Source organism: Mesoplodon densirostris, chromosome 17 (assembly GCF_025265405.1).
Source record: "Mesoplodon densirostris isolate mMesDen1 chromosome 17, mMesDen1 primary haplotype, whole genome shotgun sequence".
Taxonomy (NCBI): domain Eukaryota; kingdom Metazoa; phylum Chordata; class Mammalia; order Artiodactyla; family Ziphiidae; genus Mesoplodon; species Mesoplodon densirostris.
This window is the reverse complement of record NC_082677.1, coordinates 75,688,989-75,710,488: the sequence shown is the minus strand read 5'-3', so window position 1 is coordinate 75,710,488 and position 21,500 is coordinate 75,688,989. Positions and strand designations below refer to the sequence as shown.

The window sequence follows — 21,500 nt, the reverse complement described above, 5'->3', positions numbered from 1 at the left end:
CGAGCCCAGAGGTGGCCCCAGGACACACCCTCCAAGCACCCATCTCGGGGAAAGGGGTTGTGGAGTTGGGATCCTCACCCCTGAGTTGCCTGAAAGAATCTTGGTGGCATCACCTCGGTAAACTTCAGAATCTCCACTGACTCCCAGGGAGCAGAAAACCGATGGGGGCATGTGTGAGGAAGAGAGGAGGCGGCCATCCCTCTCCACTTCTACATCTCCTAAAAGATTCGTGCTGAGGTTGGCTCCAGAAGGGTCCTCGGGGCCCTGGAAGGATTCACCCTCTCCTTGAACCTGGATAAGGGAGGGTACTACCCTCCATCGCCAGTAGGGGGCGCAAGAAGCTGCCACGGGGATTAGTGTTTGTGGAGCTTGGGCTGGTCTCGGTGACTCTCCATCATCGCCCCACGTTACAATCATCTGCGGGGCTTTTAAAAAATAGTACTACCTGTGCAAAGATCTGAATAGTCATTTCTTTCTTTTTTAAAAAATGCATTTATTTATTTATTTTTGGCTGCGCTGGGTCTTCATTGCTGTGCGTGTGGGCTTTCTCTAGTTGTGGCGAGCAGGGGCTACTCTTCGTTGCGATGCGTGGGCTTCTCACTGCAGTGGCTTCTCTTGTTGCGGAGCACGGGCTCTAGGCACACAGGCTTTAGTAGTTGTGGCACGCAGGCTCAGTAGTTGTGGCTCACGGGCTGAGTTGCTCCGCGGCATGTGGGATCTTCCCGGGCCAGGTATCGAACCCACGTCCCCTGCATTGGCAGACGAACTCTCAACCACTGAGCCACCAGGGAAGTCCTGAATAGTCATTTCATCAAGGAAGATCTACAGATAGCAATAACACCCACAAAAAGATGCTCAACATCAGCAGGGAAATACGAACCAAAACCAGAGTGCAGTTCCCCTGTGTACCCACGGAATGAGCGCAATTTAAAAGACGGACACACCAAATGTTAGAAGGACGTGGAGAAATTAGAGCTATCAACCACTGCCAGTGGGAACATAAATTGCAAGAAGCACTTGGGAAAGCAGTTTGGCATTTTTTTAGAAAGTTAAACATGTACCTACGATATGATCCATTCAATTTCCAGGCTTCTTTTACCCAAGAGAAATGAAAGCACATGTCCACACCAAGACTTGTATGGATGGTCACGGCAGTTCTATTATAGTAGCAGAGTGGAAACTACCCAAATACCTGACAGGTGAATGGAGAACAAATGGTGGGCTATCTATGCAGTGGAGGGCGGGGCAGGAGGGTGACAAGGACACAAGGAGGGTTTGGGGTGACAGACATGTTCATTATCTGGATTGTGGTGATGGCCCCACCACTGAACACATTTGTCAAACTTCTCCAATTGTGCACTCAAGAAATGTGCAGTGAATTTACCAAAGTAGCTCACAAAAGCTCAAACACCAGCAATTTCATATGCTTCAACCTACATTTTTAATATTTTCACCCTCATCAAGCAGTAGTTGTTAAGAATTGTCGTATAAGTGCTGAGCAAAGTCCTAAGAACAGTGACACTTCAGAATATTAGCACCGTAATATGGCAGTTTAAACACACTTCAGTAACCATACTTTTCCTCCACCCCCGCTCCCAAAGCCAGTAAATACTCTGAATGGTGCAAGGAAATATAACTGCAATTAAAAGTAAACAATGAATTTTAAGTTGTTCGTTTGGTCCTTCCCATAAACGTCCATCCTATTTTCCCAGGTTCAAATTTAAGTTCAAGTTTAGATCTGCTTTTTCTCTTCTCAAAAGTAATGTGTATTATCGAAAATGTGAAAAATACAGGAAAACACAAACAAGACAATAAAAATTAAGTAGAACCCCGCTATGTTTGCCCACTTCTCAAAACCTAAGACTCAGTCCAGTGGTAAGTAATTTTTAAAAATTAGCTTCAGGTTATAAATAGTTCTTTACAGTTCCCCTAAATTATTTGAGACCCATGTTAATATTTATTCAAGTAGCTTGAAGTTAGAATTAGTTCCTTAATCATTATAACTGGATCTCTTTTGGAAATGTTTGTCCAGTGGTGCAATAAAAAGAACTTGCTCATGGAAAGAATAAAAAGCAATTGGAATGCAGATCTGAGCAGCTCTCCTCGCTGACTCTCAGATATGGTTCTAAAAGATTAGTGCCTGGAAAAAGATTTTCTTGTTCTGTCTTCTAATGTACAGTTACCAATGGTCAGTTAGAGCCAGACAAATAGAGAATTAAATCAGATAAGGGAGGTAGAAGACAAGGTAAATACGGCAGCCCGGGGATGGACCAAAAATCTGATACGCTAACATCTGAAAATACTTGAGAGCCACACTGTGGATGAATTACTGAATATAAATGATGAGAGTCTCAAACCAGAGTTTTAGTGGCACGGTGCCTTTCTTTAAAGATGGGTGACAGCCAGTGGGGTAGGGGCAGCCCTCCTACCTCTGGTGGGTTCACAGGAAGAGAGCACTGTTTTCAGATTCCCATCTGTTCCAATTACAGTCCAAAACTCTAGTCAGCCTTTGGGAAATGAAAACACATTTATTTCCCATGGGTCGTCTAAAAAACGTATTATCTTAGTCCGTTCAGGGAGCTGTAACAGAATGCTACAGGCTGGATGGCTTATAAACAACAGAAATGTATGTCTCACAGTTCTGGAGGCTGGGGTCCAAGTTCAAGGCGCTGGTAGATTCAGTGTCTGGTGAGGCCCACTTCTTCATTTGCCAGACTGTGTCCTCACATGGGGAAGAGGGACAGGAGTTCTCTGGGTTCCCTTTTGTAAGGGCACTAATCTCATTCATGAGGGCCCCACACTCACAACCCAATCTTCCCCCCAATGTCCCAACTCCTAACAGCATCACCGTGCATGGGGTTAGGATTTCACCGTATGAATTTGGGGGTGGGGACACAAATATTCAGTCCACAGCAAGTACGTATCGTTAAGCCTTGGAAACGAAAAGTAAATTACTAGAAGAGAGCACAGGAATCTTTGCCTGTTTCTGCAGGGAAACGCTGAAACTCTGGCCTGCTGGAGGCATCGAGATCTTATTTAGACAACTCCTTGAGCCTGGAGCAGACGCCCCTGAGGAGTGGTCCTTCTGGTCAAACCCTAAGCAAGGTCTCTGTTGGTCCTGGAGGGACTCACTCAGCCCCACGGAGTGGGTATGAAGAGTATTTTAACCTGAGACAGCCGATGCAGAAAGAAGCCTTTTTGGAGCTTCCTTTATCTGGCTTAAGGCAGCACTTTATTCCCTCTTGGGGGAAGGAGACTGACCCTTCACACAGGGATGAGAAATTGCACAAAGAAACATTATCACAGTCGCCGCAGCTCCCAGGTGTCCCCCTAAAAGCTCATTTGTCTCCCCAGAGCAGCCCTTTCTGCCCCTCCCTTTCCCCTATTAAGTTGGCATATAAACCCCCTTAGCCAGCTGCTCAGGGGGCCCCTTCATTTGAACACACTCACATGCGTGTGAATAAAACTTGCTTTCTTTCCTCCTGTTAATCTGCCTCTTGGTAACTTTTCAGGCCCCCACCGCTGACTCAGCGGTCCAGATTTCAAGGGGGTGTCCCAGGGTTGGCAAGATGCCCCACGTTGGACCCTGAGGACGGCTGTGTGCTGCGCCATCTCTGCCCACGTGTGGGACTGTCTGATTGTCTCTTCCCTGTCAGGCCTCCAAATCTCATGGTGATGCAATCTAAGAAATTTACGGGAACTATGAAATCTTGAGATTAGACTGAATGGTTGCTTAAGGGTTCCAGCTACAGCAGTGGCTTAAAATCCTGAGATGGGCGTTGCCATCTTCTTGTAGGCCCAATTCAGTCATTGTTTCTTCTTTACTTTTCAGACCATCAGAAATTCTAGAGTCTTTAAGAAGGTCTGTTTTTACATGCCTACTCTTGTCAGGATTTAGGTGTGATTCCAGTGTGGCCCAAGTTCTATTCCAAGGAAAGCTAAGTAACTTTATATGCAACAGAAGTTTCAGGGCACGAAGACTTACAGGATACCTAAACATATGGCCAATTTATTTAAAAAGCAAACCCCCGTACAATGGCATATTACTCAGCCATAAAAAGGAAGAAAATAGTGCCATTTGCAGAGGTGTAGATAGACCTAGACTGTCATAAAGAGTGAAGTAAGTCAGAAAGAGAAAAACAAATATTGTATAATATCACTTATATGTGGAATCTATAAAAATGGTACAGATGAACTTATTTGCAAAGCAGAAATAGAGACACAGATGTAAAGAACAAACTTATGGACACCAAGTGGGGAAAGGGGGGTGTGGGATGATTGCGAGATTGGGATGGACACATATACACTATTGACACTATGTATAAAATATAACTAATGAGAACCTACTGTACAGCACAGGGAACTGTGCTCAATGCTCTGTGGTGACCTAAATGGGAAGGAAACCTACAAAAGAGTGGATATATGCACCCGTATAACTGAGTCACTTTGCCGTACGGCAGAAACTAACACAACATTGTAAAGCAACTATACTCCAATCAAAAATTAAAAAAAAAAGCAAACCCCCATGATCAAGGGTAGGTCCTGGGGAGGCCGTGTAGGCAGGAAGGTGGGAAGGCCACGGGATGGATTTCCACAAAGAAGGAAGCGGGAAACAGGGTCAAAGGCCAAAGATGCATTGGAAGACTGTGTGACGGTTAGATGGGTCACTGGTGATGAGGTGCAGGGGGAGCCGGCTCCTTGAAGGAGTCAGCACGACGCAGACTCAGCGCTAAGGAGCTCTGCGGCCGTGGGGAGGACGGAGCGGGAGGGAAGCAGCCCGCACGGCACCCCCCGAAGATGGAGCTGAGCGTCCAGCCGGGATGAGAAAACGAGTCACGTCCACGGTGGGAAGTGAAATATCCCCAGGTGGGCGTATCCACACGAGACCAGGAAAAGCGATGCTTTCCCAGAGGATGAAAAGCCCTCTCCTCCGAGATGCCGACAGACGGTGAGCTTGAAGAGGTGACAGTGGACGGATGAGCACACTTTGGAAGACTTTCACGTACAAAGTTTAAAAAAGTTCAAAAGGCCGAGCAGTTACTGAAAAATCGAAAGCAACCAATTTCAGTTCCTGTTCTGTCTGGTTGGGGAAATTCACGTTGTTTCACAAGAGGAAGTTGAGCTGTTAAACCCAAATATTAGATGACAGGGAAGGACCGAGGAATGTCTGAACGCAGATGATCGCCAGGCCTGGGGCAACGTCAGAGGGGATGTTGACCTGCTGAGCAAACGCTGCCCTGCCTGTGAACAGAGCAGGAGTGGCCCGTCTGCTGATGAGAGACCAAGACCGGAGTCGCTGGGGAGATCATCCCAGGTGTTAGCAGGAGTGTCAGGCTTCAGCTGCCCAGACGCACCTGGGGGGCTTGAGAAAACCCCACACCTGGGCCCACCCAGAGTTTCTGAGTCAGTGGGTGTGCAGTGGGGTCAGAGAGTTCCTGTGTCTAGATGCCTGGTGCTTTGAGACCTGGGGACGGGCCCAAGGGATACCCTCCCTGTGACCAGGTTCTAAGACCCAGCTAGGACCTCAGGGAACAGCCAGACACTAAGGACCCCAGGCTTAGAGGAAAGCAGAAGAGGCGTCCTATGTCCAGGAGCGCCCAGGTGAAACCATCCATTCGGAGGGAAAAGGGCCTTCTCCGCCTGTGAGCAAAGATGGAGGTGTGGTGGAAACCAGAGGGGTTGCTCAGCTCACACCCGCACCCATACCTGCACCCACACCTGCACCACACCTGCAGCTGCACCCACACCTGCACCCACACCTGCACCACACCTGCAGCTGCACCCACCTGAACCCACACCTGCACCCCTGCACTCACATCTGCACCCACACCTGCAGCTACACCCACACCTGCACCCACACCTGCACCACACCTGCACGCACACCTGCACCCACACCTGCACCCAGACCCACACCTACACCCACACCCACAGCTGAATTCACACTAATACACCCACATCCACACCTGCACCCCACCTGCACTTACACCCGCACTCATACCCACACCTGCAGCCAGGCCCATGACCCCAGGGAAGCAGAGGCTGAGGCCTGACGGAGGAAGACGGAGCCCGGCAGCAGTGCTGCGCTCCCACCCTTCTTTCTTTGTCCTGAGTCCCTTCAAAGTCCTTCTGGGGGCACACGTCCTCTATGACCAGGTCCCGACTTGAAGGTCAGTCAGGAGACAAGCACAGACCAAGCCGATCTGTTACAGAAACGAGGGAGGAAGACGCACAGCCCTGTGTCCAGACTTCGGCCCACAAGGAACGCTGTGGCAGTGACAGGGCAGTGGGCACAGGGCTTCTGCCAGCAGCACCAGGATGCCCCACAGAGCCAGGCCGACCTTGATCTCCCACGTCCAGCCTCCAGAATCGCGAGAGGAACGTCTGCCGTTTAAGCCACCCAGCCTGTGGTACTTGTTACAGCAGCCCGGGCAAACCTATACACCAGGGAAAAGAAGTCAGCCACTTGTCCCCAAGGAAATTGCGGTCTGTTTGGGAAAAGAAACCTAAAGACCAGCATCCCAGGCTGAGAGATCCTGCAATCAGTGTTGGGATAGAACAGATAAGCCACAGTTTGGGGGTCTACCTGTGGGATCACCCAGATTTGGATCAAGCAGACTAGAGGTAGAAAGAATGGCATGACTTGGAAGAAACCATGAAGGAAGATGCTGTAGTGCTGATCCTGGACCAGTCATGTGATTTGTGGGCAGGAATAATCCTGACATTTCCCTGAAGTGTGTGTGATTGAGGGCAGGGATAGCAGTGTCTATGCAGAGGGCGAAGACGGGCAGATGGTGCAGAAGACAGAATCTGTGATCTCCCCTCTGTGCTGACGGCCCCACGTTTTATAGTTTAGAAGATTCTCTTTTTGTCAGAAATCTACCATTTGGGGAGTTTGTCTTGATTTTACTCCCATTTCTATAAAATTCCATTCAATTTGCTCTGGAGTTTTAGGATAATCTTTACGATAAGTAGAAAATGAGCTGTTAGAAGGCAACAGTGTTGAATTAGATGAAAATATTTTCTGAAATCTAAGAAGTGGTCTCGGCAGATTGTTGATATAAACTACCAGCCGGTATAGCAGTTATTTGATCATGACAGCTTCGGATATTTTGTTTTACTCTTTTCAAGCATTTGAAGGAATTTTTCAATGTTCTCAATTAGGTACCCCCTCCCCCCAATCTGTGTGTAGATGTTTCAGCCTAACAGTCTTTCTGTAAGTTTGGTTCCCCCAGCAGCCCTGCCAAGGGTCCAGAGGCACTGATTCCGAAGCCTGGAATGTTGGGGTGTGAGCCTTCCAGCAGGTGCAGCGCTGGGAGCACAGCTGGGGATCCGGCCCTCAGGTCATCAACTTGACTTCTGGGAAGGGAAGAGGATGAAGGGAATTCTAAGAGGAAGAAGAGCAGAAACTCTGGAGTGGGGCGGGTGTTGGGAAATGAAAAGTGAAACAGACTCGACAAATACCCACTATTTCCCGCCCAAGCTGGGGTAAGGTTGGAGTCCCCAAGGGCCTGATTCATCCTGTTGACTGTGGGTGGTGCTGCCCAAGGGGGTGCTGTTGAATTGAGGGGGTTCCCACAGAGGAAGGGTTGAGGGACCTGACATTTACTGTGCACCCTGTGTAGAGGATCACATGTCACAACAACACTGAGAGGGACAGTATCGTCCACATTTGATAGACGAGGAAACCAAAGTGCATGACGATTAGGAATATTTGCCCAGAGTTGCTTACTTAAAAAGTGGCCATTCTGGATTTCAGATCGAGTTCTTCTCATGCTCTTTCCTTTCACTCAGCTGACACTAGGTCTTTAGCAGGAAATCTAGTGGATCAGATGGTTATTGAAATGGCCAGACACTATGCAAGAGAAGTTGGTAGATTTGGTTACTTACAAATAAAAAATACTTGCACATTAAAAAAAAAATCACCATAAGCCAGGTTGACATAGTTATGTAAACAAATATATACATATAAGCTTTGTATATGTATATATCATAGAAATTTATTTACATGTTTATAATTTAGGTATGTTTTGTATTTATATATATTTGAAATTTATTTACATATAATACACATATGACCCCCAATTTTTAATTTTGAAGACTGTCTAAACTATAGTAGTACCGTAACTGAAAAATGTGCACGAGTTATAAATAGGCCACTAACCGAAGAAAAACCACTAATGACCAGTTGATTTTTTTTGCCTAATTTCTCTCTCTCTTTTTTTAATTAAAGTATATAGTTGATTTACAATGTTGTGTTAGGTTCAGGTGTACAGCAAAGTGTTTCAGTTATGCATATAAACAAAATATAATTTTTTAAATTTATTGAAGCACAGGGAACTATATTCAATATCTTTATTTTTTTTTCTGGCCTCGCCTCTAGGCTTGCGGGATCTTAGTTCCCCAACTAGAGATTGAACCCGGGCCACGGCAGTGAAAGCACCAAGTCCTAACCACTGGACCGCCAGGGAATTCCCTTTTTTTTTTTTTTTCAGTATCTTGAAATAACCTATAATGGAAAAAAATCTGAAAAAGAGTGTATATATATATATATATGTATATTGGGATACATACTGTTAGGACATAACAGCCCAACCTGCTCTATCCACCCTGAGGGGGGCATCTTCAGCCGCTGTGGACCATTTTGAGGACAACAGCTTCTATATGAATCACTTTTGTTCTTAAGTAGATGTGGGTTCTGTAGATGTGAACTAAAGGGAGGGGAATCAGTATTTTGTGGATGTAAATGTTGGGGACGTGGCCCAGATAGCACGGCACAGGGTAAGACCTCAAGATTAGACACATGCCCTTTGCCACGAGCCAGCTGCGTGACTCTGAGAAAGTTCCTAACACTCTGAGAGAGTTATAGGTAATGAACCCAATACATACTCGGTGACTAATAAATAGTAGTCACTATTTTATGTGGGACAAATAGGAGATTTCCATAATATTTACAAATATCTCAATAGATATGTTTCAAAATAATTAATGAGTGATGCTCACTTCTAAGACATCTATTTTATTTATTTATTTATTTTTTTAAAATTTATTTATTTATTTATTTAATTTATTACTTTTGGCTGTATTGGGTCTTCGTTGCTGCACGCAGGCTTTCTCTAGCTGCGGCGAGCGGGGGCTACTCTTTGTTGCGGTGTGCGGGCTTCTCACTGCAGTGGCTTCTCTTGTGGAGCACGGGCTCTAGGCGCATGGGCTTCAGTAGTTGTGGCACGCAGGCTTCAGTAGCTGTGGCTCACGGGCTCTAGAGTGCAGACTCAGTAGTTGCGGTGCACGGGCTTAGCTGCTCCGCGGCACGTGGGATCTTTCAGGGCCAGGGCTCGAACCCGTGTCCCCTACATTGGCAGGCGGATTCTTAACCACGGCGCCACCAGGGAAGCCCTCTAAGACATTTAATGATGAATCCTAAAGTGCATCGGTATTATTCTAGAGCAGCAGTTCTAACTTGAAGGCAATTTTGGCCCAGGGAACACTCAGCAATGCCTGGAGACATTGACTGGTGGTCACAATGGGGGACACGATGGTGTCACTCCTCCTGTCTAGTAGGTAGAGGCCAAGGGGCAATGCTGAACATCCATAGGACACTTGCCACAACTGAATTATCGGGTCCAACACGTCAGTGTGCTGAGGTCGGGAAGCCTTGCTCTAGTGATGGACGGCTGCTCCTCTAGAGCTGAGCAAGATGTATGTGGTACCCACCTGTCCAGATGCTAGCTCCTGGCTCCTCTCTCTTTCCCTCCCTCCCTCTCCTCCTTCTTTTCCCTCTCCCTTCCCACCCCTCCTACCCTTTGTATTCCACGTCTAATCCACACCAAATACTGTACGTTCCACCTGCAAAATACATCCAGAATGTAAGCAACGCTGATCACTCCTCTGCCACCACGCTGATCCCAGCCACCATTGTCTCTCCCTCATGTCCATGCACCTGCCATGGCCACCTCAACACAGCAGGAAGGTGTTAGGACACATCATGTCTCTTCTCTGCTCAGAGGCCTCGGGCACCCTTCCACCTGGTTCAGAGTACAAGCCACAGCCCTCATCATGACCACAGGTCCTAATGACCTTCTCTGGCCACTCGCCCCCCTTCCTCATGGGCCTGGTGTCCAGCTCACCTGCTCTGTTTCCTGCTCTGTACTCCCATGGAGCCCACCTCAGGGCCTTTGCACTCACTGCTCTCTGTACCTGAACCCTTCCTTTTCCAGATAACTGCATGTTTAACTCCTAACCTCATTCTAATGCTCCAGAAACTTCATCTTTGCAGACATCCTGTTCAAAACTGAACCCCTGCATCCATCCCTAGGCCTCTATCCACCTTCCCTGCTCAGTTTTTCTCCATCAAACATTTAATAACTGTCTAGGACACTATATATTTTGCTTGTTTATTTTGTTGGCTGTCTTTCTTACTGCTCTAGCCCTAGGTCAGGGCTTAGAGCTTAGCTTCTCAACTCCTATCTGCTGAACAAAGACATGTACATAGCCAGGGTTTGTTTGTTTGTTTAAGAGGAAAGTACTTTAAAAGATAGAATTGTTCCACAACAAAGTACCTATAAACTTCCAAGCCACTTTGCAAAATCCAACAGAAGCAACCACATTTGCTTATTTCCTTTATTGTAACTGTGGACAGTCCCAGAATTGTTCAGTTTGCATCTATTTAAAAAGGAACTACAGAGACTTCCCTGGTGGTGCAGTGGTTAAGAATCTGCCCAATTCAGGGGGCATGGGTTCGAGCCCTGGTCCGGGAAAATCCCGTATACTGCGGAGTAACTAAGCCCGCGTGGCACAACTACTGAGCCCACGAGCCACAACTACTGAAGCCCACGTGCCTTAGAGCCCGTGTTCCGCAACATGAGAAGCCACTGCAATGAGAAGCCTGTGCACCGCACCGCAACGAAGAGTAGGCCCTGCTTGCCACAGCTAGAGATATGAAGCAATGAAGACCCAAAGCAACCAAAAATAAATAAATAAATAAATACATTTTTTAAAAAAGGAACTACATAATTTTCTTGGCCTTGGGCACCTTTCATCTAAGCAGTCGGTAAAAGGATTACGCTGTTAGGTCAGTGGTTTAAATGCAGGCAGAAAAAAACACTGCACTCGGGATGAGAATGGCTAGTTTAAACAGACTTTTAACCTTTTAACTTCTTCCTCAGTCCTGCTTCTTGAAAAGGAATCAGTCTTCAAGGCATTTTTTAGGAGTGGTTGAAATATGATATGGGGACATTCTCCTGGTTAAATTTAGTTTTTCAAAGTGCTGGACAATTAAAGAAATTTTTTTTTAAAACAAACTTGCTGAGTGAATTCTGTCATGTGCCAGGCAGCGGCCTAGGGGCTGGGATCAGCACTGCCCCTGAAATCCTGCTCAGAAAACATCAGTGTTTCAAGTGGGGACAGCTTTCAGCAAACCAACACGTTTATTCAAACACACACTGATCGAGCGGGGACTGCGTTCCAGTTCTAGGCACTTGGGAGGCACCAGAGAAAGGAACAAAAAGCCCCGCCCTCGTGGGCTTACGTCCACAGGTTTACTGAACGAGGGAGCCGCCCAGAAAGGTCTAGTGAGCTGGGGGATACAGAATTAGCTTAAAAGACGCTCCCTCTCCCTAGGGAAATTTAAACCACCAGAGGAGCGAGGTGTGGAGCAGGGCTGGTGGTGACGTTTGCCCGAAATCCCTTTTGGCCTCACCAGGATGGTGAATTCATCCACTGCGTCCTGACTCAAAGCTTTCTTGAGCAACTATTATGTGCTGGAGACTCTTCACCAGGCCGAGTGAGGAGCAAAACAGAAACAGTCCCTTCCTCACGCAGCTTACTTTCCAGAGAGGGATACTGCACGGAGAATAAGCAGCGCAACTCTATTACAGAGTGGTGAGAAAATAAAGCAGGGTAAGGACTTGGAGGGAAAGGGGGTGGGAGAGGTCCTGTAAAAAGGTTGGGAGCGGGTGGGCAGAGCTCTGATTTGCGGGGCAGGAAACACGGAGCAAGGCAGGAGTTGCGCAAGGCCGGTCCTCCCCGGCTGAGACGCCCTCACCCCACCCGCGCGCGTCTGAGTCTCAGCGCGCCGCCCCCGACTTCTGCAGGGAACCCGAGGACTCGGCGCGGCCTCGGCAAACAGCGCCTCCCGGTGTTCACACTAGAGCATCACCATTGTCTCAAATAAGTACCGAGTCCCACAGGCCGAGTGTGTTAGAAGCATTTCGAGGTTCACTCCATGAAAGAAGATGGAAAGGTTTCCTTAGTCGTCATCGCAACTGCCAAAGTCAAATTCTCACTCCAAAGTTTTAAGTGGCGTTGGCTGTCCACTTCTCAAATAGAAAACAGCATAATCGTCTTCTTGCCAAAGTGAACCAAACCAAACAAAAACGACACTAGCAAGCGCCCCTCCGTCCTAATCACTAACAGTCGGAGGACGGGTCCTCGCAGACGCTCACTCCAGAAAAACTCCGTGCGCCCGGCCCCGGGGCCACACTTGAAACCACGGAAGAGGAGAGCCTGGGGGGCCGGGCTAGAGCGTAACCCCCGCGGGGCTCTGAGGTCAGCAGGCCCGGGCCGTGTCCCTGCGCTGCGCCCACCCCGGATCCGCCTCCTGGGGCGCCGCTCTCCATCCACCAGCCGCCCCGACCTGGTGCCCGACCTGGCGCCCGACCTGGCGCACCCACCTGCCCGAGTCTTCCAATCGCTTCGCGGCGGAAAGCACCGCCCGCCCCGGGGAAAGGTCGCGGGTGCGCCCAGGAGCCAGGTCCATGGGTGCGGGCGGGGTCCAGGTGCGACGCGCGGCGCGGGCGGGACGTGGGGGGGCGGGGCCCGAGGCGAGGCCCGGGGCGCCGGGCGTCTGGGGGCGGGGCTGGGGGCGGGGCCGGGGCGCCTTGGACCTGGTGCCGACCGCCGCGGTCTGGACGCCCGAGGTGGCCGTCGGGCTGGGTCCCAGGCTCCAGCCCATCGCGGAGACGCGCTTCCTCTTCCGCATTCCCAGGCGTCCGGAGGAGAGGGTGCCCGCAAATTCGGGGTCCCCGCGAGTCCGAGTCTCCGCGAGTCCCGGGTCTGAGCAGCCTCGGGGCGTCCGGCTGCTCCAGCCGCACCCTGGTCGCACGGGCCAGAAGGGCGCGGGAAAAAGGGAGGGGTGCCTCCTGCCAGAAGATGAGGAAGCCCGACGGGAAGATCGTACTTTTGGGGGACATGAACGTGGGCAAGACGTCGCTGCTGCAGAGGTACATGGAGCGGCGCTTCCCGGACACGGTCAGCACGGTGGGCGGCGCCTTCTACCTGAAGCAGTGGCGCTCCTTCAACATCTCCATCTGGGACACTGCAGGTGAGGGGTGAGGGGCTTCCAGCTGGAGAGAAGCGTCCCCCGGGGCAGGGGTCCCTCAGGGTCGGGGTCTCCCAGGGCAGGGTCCCCCAGGGCAGGCGTGTCCTGCCCCACACAGGATCCGGCCCTTGCTCCGCAGGTGTCTGCATCTCCGGGATCAGGCCCCTAGTCACAGTGTGGGACCCCCCTTGGCCCCTCTTACTGGACTCCTTTGCTGGGTGGGAAACCGTTCATACACTAGGTGCATCTTAGCGACAATCCAGGAGAACACCCTGGGCTCCAGGGAGTGCTGGTGACTTGTGTGCCAGAGCACCCAGCCCAGCCAGCTAGCTAGTGGCAACCAGAGGCATTGAAGTGCTCCCACCGACAGGATCTCAGCTGCTATCCACAACAGCCTTGCTGAGGGCTGAGCAGAGCTAGTGTAAATTACCTGTCCTCACAAAAGAGAAAACAGAGGCTCTGAACTCCCTGAGGTTTAGGCAGGAAAGTAGGAAGCAGACCTCAGGTCTCCTCCCTCAGTGCCAGGCATGTCTGCATTTTCCACTTATCAGCCGCGTGATCTAGGCTCATATGTGTTATGGGGTTTTGAAGTGATTGTCTGTAGAAGCATTTTTAAGATAGGTAATAATTATTTTTAGTGCGTGTAGTATATTTGTGTTTTTTCAAAAGTACAGTATATCAGAGGATCTTGATTCAAGCTTTCAGTTTGTTAACTCAATAATTACACTGACGTTAGCGTGTTACAATAGAATATATTTCCTTCCCCATGAAAAAGAATAAGGTACCACAAGTAAATAAACTGTAAATAGCATGGCCCGTTTGCAATGAACATGACTTTTTGAAAGCCTGAAACTTTAAGGTCTGACTTTTTAAATGTCTGCACTTAAGTTTTTTATTTGTTTTGTTTTGTTTTAGTTTTGCTCGTGCCATGCGGCTTGCAGGATCTTAGTTCCCTGACCAGGGATTGAACCCGGGCCCATGGTAGTGAAAGCACGGAGTCCTAACCACTGGACCACCAGGGAATTCCCTAAATGTCTGCACTTTAAAAAGTGATATGTATACTGGAAGGTCTGGTCCAGAATTTTAAAATTGCCAACTTGGGTGCCCCAGTCAGCTGAATAAACAGGATTATAACTCACCTTGTTTTTAAAACTGAATTAATGAAGGCCGCTCTCGGATGTTTACCCCTCCTCTCTCCCTCCTGCTTTCTCTGCTGCTGTCTTTTTTGTTGTTATGGCTGTTAACATCTTGACTAATTTATTTGAAAACACGCTGTGAAAACAGCGTCTCCCAGGTACAAGTGTACCTTCCCTGCTCTGTTCTCCAACTCCAGGCTTCAGAGTGAGTGAAGTTCCTCTAAGATCCTTTACCTAAGCTGACTCTCCAGCACTAAGCATTTGGTAGCGATGGAACGAGGGCTGTGGAAATCAGACCACGTTAACACGACGCGTCTGCCTGTTTGGTACAAGGCTGGTCCTGGGGCTCCTTTGGTTGACTGGCTGGACCTCACTGCTGTCCTTGGTTTATAAGAGGGTAATGCGGGGTTGGAGCTGGGAGACCCAAACCCAGAGCCCTGTGGTGGCTGATGTTAGAAGCTGACCTTTACCACGTGGCGTGGTGTTTCGGGAACAGGAGCTGACCGTGGTGTCAGAGCAGGCGTCTTGGCATCCAAGGTATGAAGGAGCAGTGTAATTCGATCAACCACTTTCTTCTTCGGTGCCAAGGACGTGGTGCAGCTGCATTCTTGACTGCCAGAGGATTTTGTAATAAGGCTGATGAGATGTCCTCGGTATCTTGTTGGGCTCCCGGGGGCAGCGACTCACTTCCTGGCTGCCCGGGTTTCCGCCTTCTTCCCAGAACCCTGAGTGTGGGCACTGGGGGCCCCAGGCCCCTTCTCACATTGCTCACCTCCTGTGTACACACATTCAGGGTGACCGGGGCTCAGAGTCAACAGTGACACAGGCCACCTCTGTGCCTGGCTCCCCAAGGACGGTGGGGTTATGTGCAGCTTGGAGGGAAAAGGCAGGTATCAATCTTTGCCTCTTAGGTAATCCTTGTTGGAAGTGCACAAGTTTAACTTTTAGGCGATTCTCTCTTTTTTCCTCCTTTTGCCGTGCCTTTAAACTTTCTTTATGTTCCACGTTGTCTTCTAAGTTGCGTCCGTTTTAATTTTTGTAACCAAAGCAGAAGGATGGGGACCAGCCAGAGGATGAACGGTTTTGATCGCCGTTCTTGGTCACATGGCATGGGTGGGGTGGGAGGGTGTTGAATAAGAAAAATGACAGCGAGGCGTCAGAGTTGCCGTTTGGCTCTTGGCACGTCCTTCCGGACGGCAGTGCTGCTGCCCGAAGCCTGCCGGCCAGAGCGTGGAGAGGAGATTTGCTGGGCTCTTGGGTAGTTATCTTAGTCGGCTGGCACAGGACTGCTTCCAAGGGAGTGTGACAGCGGATGGGGCTGGGGCTGGTTCCACCAAGTTTCTCGAATTCTCCCCGGCTCTGCGCGTTGCCCAATTCCAAAGCCACCTCTACATTCGTTTCAGCAGCATCCCACTCCCAGTATCAGTTTTGGTTTCCTACTGCTGTTGTAACCAATGACCACAAACTTAGTGGCTCCAAGAGAGATGAGATTCAGAGCACTTGGTTTAAGATCTTTCCCTTGAATAACTTTAGTGCAACTCAGGGGAGGATGCTGCAGTTCCGGGTCGTGAAATCGTGGTTCCCGGGGGAGGGGAATGTAATTGCTCATGCCGTGAAGTTAGCTAAGGGGTCTGTGCAGGACCGAGAGCCTCCATCCTGTGAACGGCTGGGCTGTCCTGGGGGAGCATCTGTGGGGCGTGGGGTGGTGCATGAGTGAAGATGCCAGATGACATGGACTGTCCATCTGAGGACCACGAGCCCTGGTCATCCTCCTCCTGCTCTGCGTGGAAGCCGCAGCCCCCGGCCCCGCTTCTAGGCAGCTGCTCCTGGATGCGGGGGATGGTGGGGATGCTGTGTCAGAAGTGGGGTTCGTTCAGGTTGGAAGAGGCGGCAGCGTTGTGGACCCGCCCCGAGAAGAGCCGTCTTTGCCAGGGGCCGCAGAGTTGCCGATCCTTGACGCTGTGGACCGGCCTGCGAGGGCTGCGTGTGTAGCCTTGCGAGACTGGTGCAGAAGTGGGTGGACAGCCCATGCGACATGTGCACGGAGCCAGCGGTGGAGGACTCGGACTTTAGCTCTCTTAATTTATTAGTGCAGCTGCTGAGTGGGTTTTGCGGTCCTAATCCTGACAAGCAGGATTGGTGTGACACGGGGCGTCTAGTGGATGACCTCCCCTTTCTGCAGATCTGGGGGCTGACCTGGGCCTCACCGTTGCCCTACGTAGTGTTATTGGCACCCCGCCCGCCCAGTGTTTTACAGCATCAGAGCTGAGTGGCTGCAGCAGAGACCATAGAGCACAGAAAGACAAAAACATTCACCCTGGCCCTTTGCAGAAATAGTTTGCTGACACCACGCCACGTGGTAAGTCTTTCTGTAGTTTTAGAAACTCCCCGAAGAGATTAGCATTTAGGGATTGAGGAGACCCCTGGTACAGTTAAACTCGACATGCAGCTCTCAGATTTCTCCTGGGTGTCCACTCAGAGCTAGACTGGGGGAGGGTGGGGCTTGGATTTAAGATTAGCCTGGGCTCCTACTGAAAAACTGTTCTTGGAAATAAATCTTAGATTAGGTTTGGGATCTGGAAGCTAAGCCTGCAAAGCCTGTGTTGTAGGTGGTCCATGTCTTTGTGGGTGGTCCACATCTTTGTGGGTGGTCCATGTCTTGGTAGATGGGTCAGTGTCTCTATGGGTGGTCCACATCTTTGTAGGTGGTCCATGTCTTGGTAGGTGGGTCAGTGTCTCTGTGGGTGGTCCACATCTTTGTGGGTGGTCCATGTCTTGGTAGATGGGTCAGTGTCTCTGTGGGTGGTCCACATCTTTGTGGGTGGTCCATGTCTTGGTAGATGGGTCAGTGTCTCTATGGGTGGTCCACATCTTTGTAGGTGGTCCACGTCTTTGTGGGTAGTCCATGTCTTGAGAGGTTGGTCAGTATCTTTGTGGGTAGTCTACATCTTTGTGTGTGGTCCACATCTTTTTGGGTAGTCCATGTCTTGGTAGGTGGGTCAGTATCTTTGTGGGTGGTCCACATCTTTGTGGGTGGTCCATGTCTTCGTAGGTGGGTCAGTGTCTCTGTGGGTGGTCCACATCTTTGTGGGTGGTCCATGTCTTTGTGGGAGGCCCACCTCTTTGTGGGTGGGTCACATCTTTAGCACTACTGAAGATTTTGAATGGGCGCCCTCTGGGGTCAAGGCGTCGTTTGTAGAATTCCTTTGCTTTCTTGAGCAAAAACAGTGACATGAATATGAATGTGGGTATTAGGGTAGGTGGAAGAAAATCTACTGTCTGGGCTCAGCAGGGTGGACAGAGAGCCATTGTACTGAGAGACCTCAGAGGCCAAAGGCTGCCAGGGCACAGCTGCACGTGCTGGGAGGTCCGCCTGGAGTCTCCCTGGAGGAGGTGCTGGGAATTCTGGGGGTGGGTGGGGGTAGGTATTTAAGGCTCACTAGTGTGGTGCGATTCAGGAGACTTTAACTAATTGAGGTCCACCACACTTGTGAACTAATACCTGGATCATGTTAATTCCATATGCTTTGTTGTCTTTAAGTCCGTAGGAGAAATAGAAACTTTATGATTCCTAACTGAACCCCTCTCACTTCGCTAAGACTTCACAGAACTTCCCTCTTTGTGAAAAAGAAATTTTACATACATGTACACATGGGTACATACGTGAGTTTAAAGAGTTTTTATTCTTAGAATGAGGGCTTCGTCACTGTGCTGACAGACTCTCACGGCCCCTTTCCTCCTGTCCTCCTGTTACGGAGTCAGGTGCCTCAGGGCTGAGCCAAAGGTGCTATTTGGAATTTGTCACACATGCCCTGTCCTCCTGTGTTTTCATCTTTGCTTGTGGCATCTCTCTCTCTGGGACGTCCCCTCTCCTGGCGATCCCCAACTTGAATTTTGTCCCATCCTCCAATGTCACATACTTTGTGAAGCAGTCATGGTAGGGCCAGATTTCTGCTTGCTCCAGACTGTACTACGACATGACCTGGTGTGCCTTACTGTGTTCTGCCTTTTATCTGTTTTGTTACCCGTTTGTCTTTCCTCTGACTTACAAGCTCTTGGAGGGAAGTTTGGGTTGTATTCATTTTTATGTTCTCTACAGACTAGCATTTTACTCTGCAGTATTTTCTTTTTAAGCTAAGTTTTGCTGGATGAAATCGTCGAAAGCAATGGGAACACTTTGGAGCGGCTGCAGTTTGCAGTTTTATTGTCTTAATGATGTATTGACTCTGGATGATAAAATCAGTGTAAAAATGTCATTGTCATGGGCCCTGTAATGCAGCCAAAAATAGGCCAGTGTATGCCTGGTGAGGAAATACTGGTTCCTGATGTTAATTATATGTGCCCTTGAAACAACTCTTTAGAGACTCTTACCTCTTTTGACTTTGGTACAAGTCTATTTAGAGATGAAGAATAACACACTGGAACTCCTGCTTCTGGGAAGCTGGAGCAGAAGGACTTTCCCCTCCTCTTCCCACTAATTACAGCTAAAAACTTTGGGGTATTATATATAAAACAAACATAAGAAGACTCTGAAAGATGGAGAGAAGAGGGCAGACTGCCCAGGGACCTCGGGATCTAAAGAGTGACCCAGCGGTGAGCTCCCTGGGTTTTCTTTTTGCCTCATGTATCCCAGACTTGGAGCTCAAGAAGCCAGAAATTTAGAAATGCCAAAGGCTACAGACAAAACAAGACAAAAAAAGCTACTCTCTTACCAGAGGACCAGGAAAGAGGTACACAGTAAGACAGAAACCTTTTAGACACTAACTGCTGTACTCTAGCCAACACCCAGGAAAAACTGGACCCACACCCACCCAGAAGGCCTTGCAGGAACCAGGGCTTCCCCCCTGCCTGGTGATAATGAGGCACCTCAACTCCCCCACTAGGGGGTGTTGGAGAAGGCCTGCTAGGGAGGTGGGCTCTCATGTCCGGCAGGTGGTAACAAGCCCCCCTCCGCCCCACTTCATGGTGCCACGGGACACTATGTGGGAAACTTGAACGTTTGCCAGAACCTGGCCCCTCAGCTCATGCCAAGTTGATGTCAGAGGGAACCAGCTAAAATGCAAGGTTTAAGCAAGACCCAGAGTCTCATAACCCCGTATGAAAATGTCCAGGTTTCAACCAGAAATCACTCATCATACGAGAACCAGGAACATCTCAAACTGAATCCAAAAAGACAATGAATAGATGCCAGCACCAAGATGGCAGAGATGTCAGAGTTATCCGACCAAGGCTTCAAAGCCGCCATCACAAGAATGCTTCAGTGAGCAATTATGGTCGCACTAAACAAATGAGAAAAGATAGAGAGGCTCAGAAAAATAGATCAAAAGAAGACCTCATGGAAATTTCTGAGCTGAAAAAATACAACCAAAATAAAAGACTTCCATCACTTAAAACAAATCCCTGGTCTCTCTGAGTCACCTCCTCTACTTACCCCAGCCCCTGGTAACATTGATCTGCTTTCTGTCCCTATAGTTGTCTTTTCTTTTCTTTTTTAAATATTTATTTATTTATTATTTATTTTATTTATTTTGGCTGTTCCGGGTCTTAGTTGCAGCATTTGGGCTTCTTAGTTGCAGCATGCATGTGGAATCCTGTTCCCTGACCAGGGATCGAACCCAGGCCCCCTGCATTGGGAGCACTGAGTCTTACCCGCTGGACCACCAGGGAAATCCCTGTAGTTGTCTTTTCTAGGATCATACAGGATGGAGCATCTTGAGTCTGACTTCTTTTGCTTAATGCATTTGAGATCCGTGTGTGTTGTTCAGTCCTGTTAATTGTTGAGTAATGTTCCACTGTATGGATGTACCATCGCCAGTTATCCATCCACCAGTTGAAGGATATTTGCATTTTTTCAGTTTTGGGTGATTATGACTAAAGTCACTATAAGCGTTCACATAGAGGTTTTTGTATGAACATAAATTTTCACCTCTTGGGTAAACCACCTAGGAGTAGGATGTTTGGGTTTTATAGTCAGTGTATGTTGAGCATCAAGCTGACCCAACACCATTGGTTAAAAAGCCAGTTTTTGTTTTAGCTTACATTTGTTGACATACTTACATTTCCATGTACAGACTTGGGAGTTATTCTGTGTAGTGAACTAGTTGGTTAGCTCTTAAACACTTATGAAGACAACGGTCTGTTTCTTGTTTTCCTTAGCTGATTTTATGCACACACATGTGGATAATTCGGCAATGAAAATTTCGTTGATTTCTCTGCCAGTGTCACAGAAGTGTTGCTGGAAAGGCAGGGCGCATGGAGAGAGGCACTGGGAAGAAAAGACCCAGATTATCAGCTTTTAGCCTTGGCCATAAAACAGACAAATTTCATGGCTCACTCTGTCTCATCAGCAGAGTCCTTTGGAAAGAAGCTCACGCGTGACGCCTGGTGACAGCTGCCTCGGCCACTTACCCCCTTGTTTTCACCCAGGCTTCAAAACCAGCTCTTCTCTGAGATCTGCATTCCTGCTCAGCCCAAGCGAACCCAACCCCACACTAGTATTTCTATTCCAAGAGAAGGCCAAGCTGAGCGTGTATCTCCTGCAAAGCGTTTCATAAACACTGGTTGATCTGTTCTTTGGGCCAGGAGGAAGTGGGTGTGAACTGGTGGCTTCCCTCACGCTGGCCTGGCCTCTGTGGGCTGGTCTCAGGTCTCTGAAATAGCTTAGCTGCCCACTGCTCAGTTTCCCATTCTTTTGGCTCAAATAACCTTGGACCTATGAACAAAGTGGAGCTTAGCTTTGACGTCTCTGGGTTTGCTTGCAGCAAAAATGAGACCAGTCGGACCATTGTAGGAGCATCCTTCAACTCTGGAGATTCTTCATTTCCGAGCACAGCTGGTGTCAGTAAATTTGGCGTATCCATTGCAGGTACCCACGTCGCAGGGGCACACCGAGTCTGGTGTAATCCTGTAAAACTAGAACAGGATTTAAAGATCCCTCTTTTCAGCCTCTTCCTCTTTCAGATGAAGAGACAAGTCACAGGAAGTTACTTGTCCAATGTCCGAGGACCAGTTGGTGCAGAAAAGGGGCTGGAGCTAGGGACCTGCGACTC

General features: G+C 49.0%; 1 protein-coding gene and 1 long non-coding RNA gene across 2 annotated transcripts in view; one reads left to right on the top strand and one right to left on the bottom strand.

The window, feature by feature from the left end:
- Positions 1 to 494: 494 nt before the first annotated feature.
- On the bottom strand, positions 495 to 12,787 carry LOC132477615 (uncharacterized). Its single transcript, XR_009530297.1, has 3 exons — positions 12,669 to 12,787; positions 7,730 to 7,852; positions 495 to 822 (listed from the first exon to the last, which is right to left on the bottom strand). It is a non-coding gene; the product is annotated as an uncharacterized LOC132477615 (long non-coding RNA).
- A 93-nt stretch (positions 12,788 to 12,880) lies between these two features.
- RAB20 (RAB20, member RAS oncogene family) overlaps positions 12,881 to 21,500 on the top strand; it is a 32,713-nt gene continuing 24,093 nt past the window's right edge. The window contains exon 1 of the mRNA XM_060079988.1: positions 12,881 to 13,318. Within this exon, the coding sequence (XP_059935971.1) occupies positions 13,147 to 13,318 (172 nt within the window). The 5' untranslated portion in view covers positions 12,881 to 13,146. The remainder of the gene's footprint in view (positions 13,319 to 21,500) is intronic.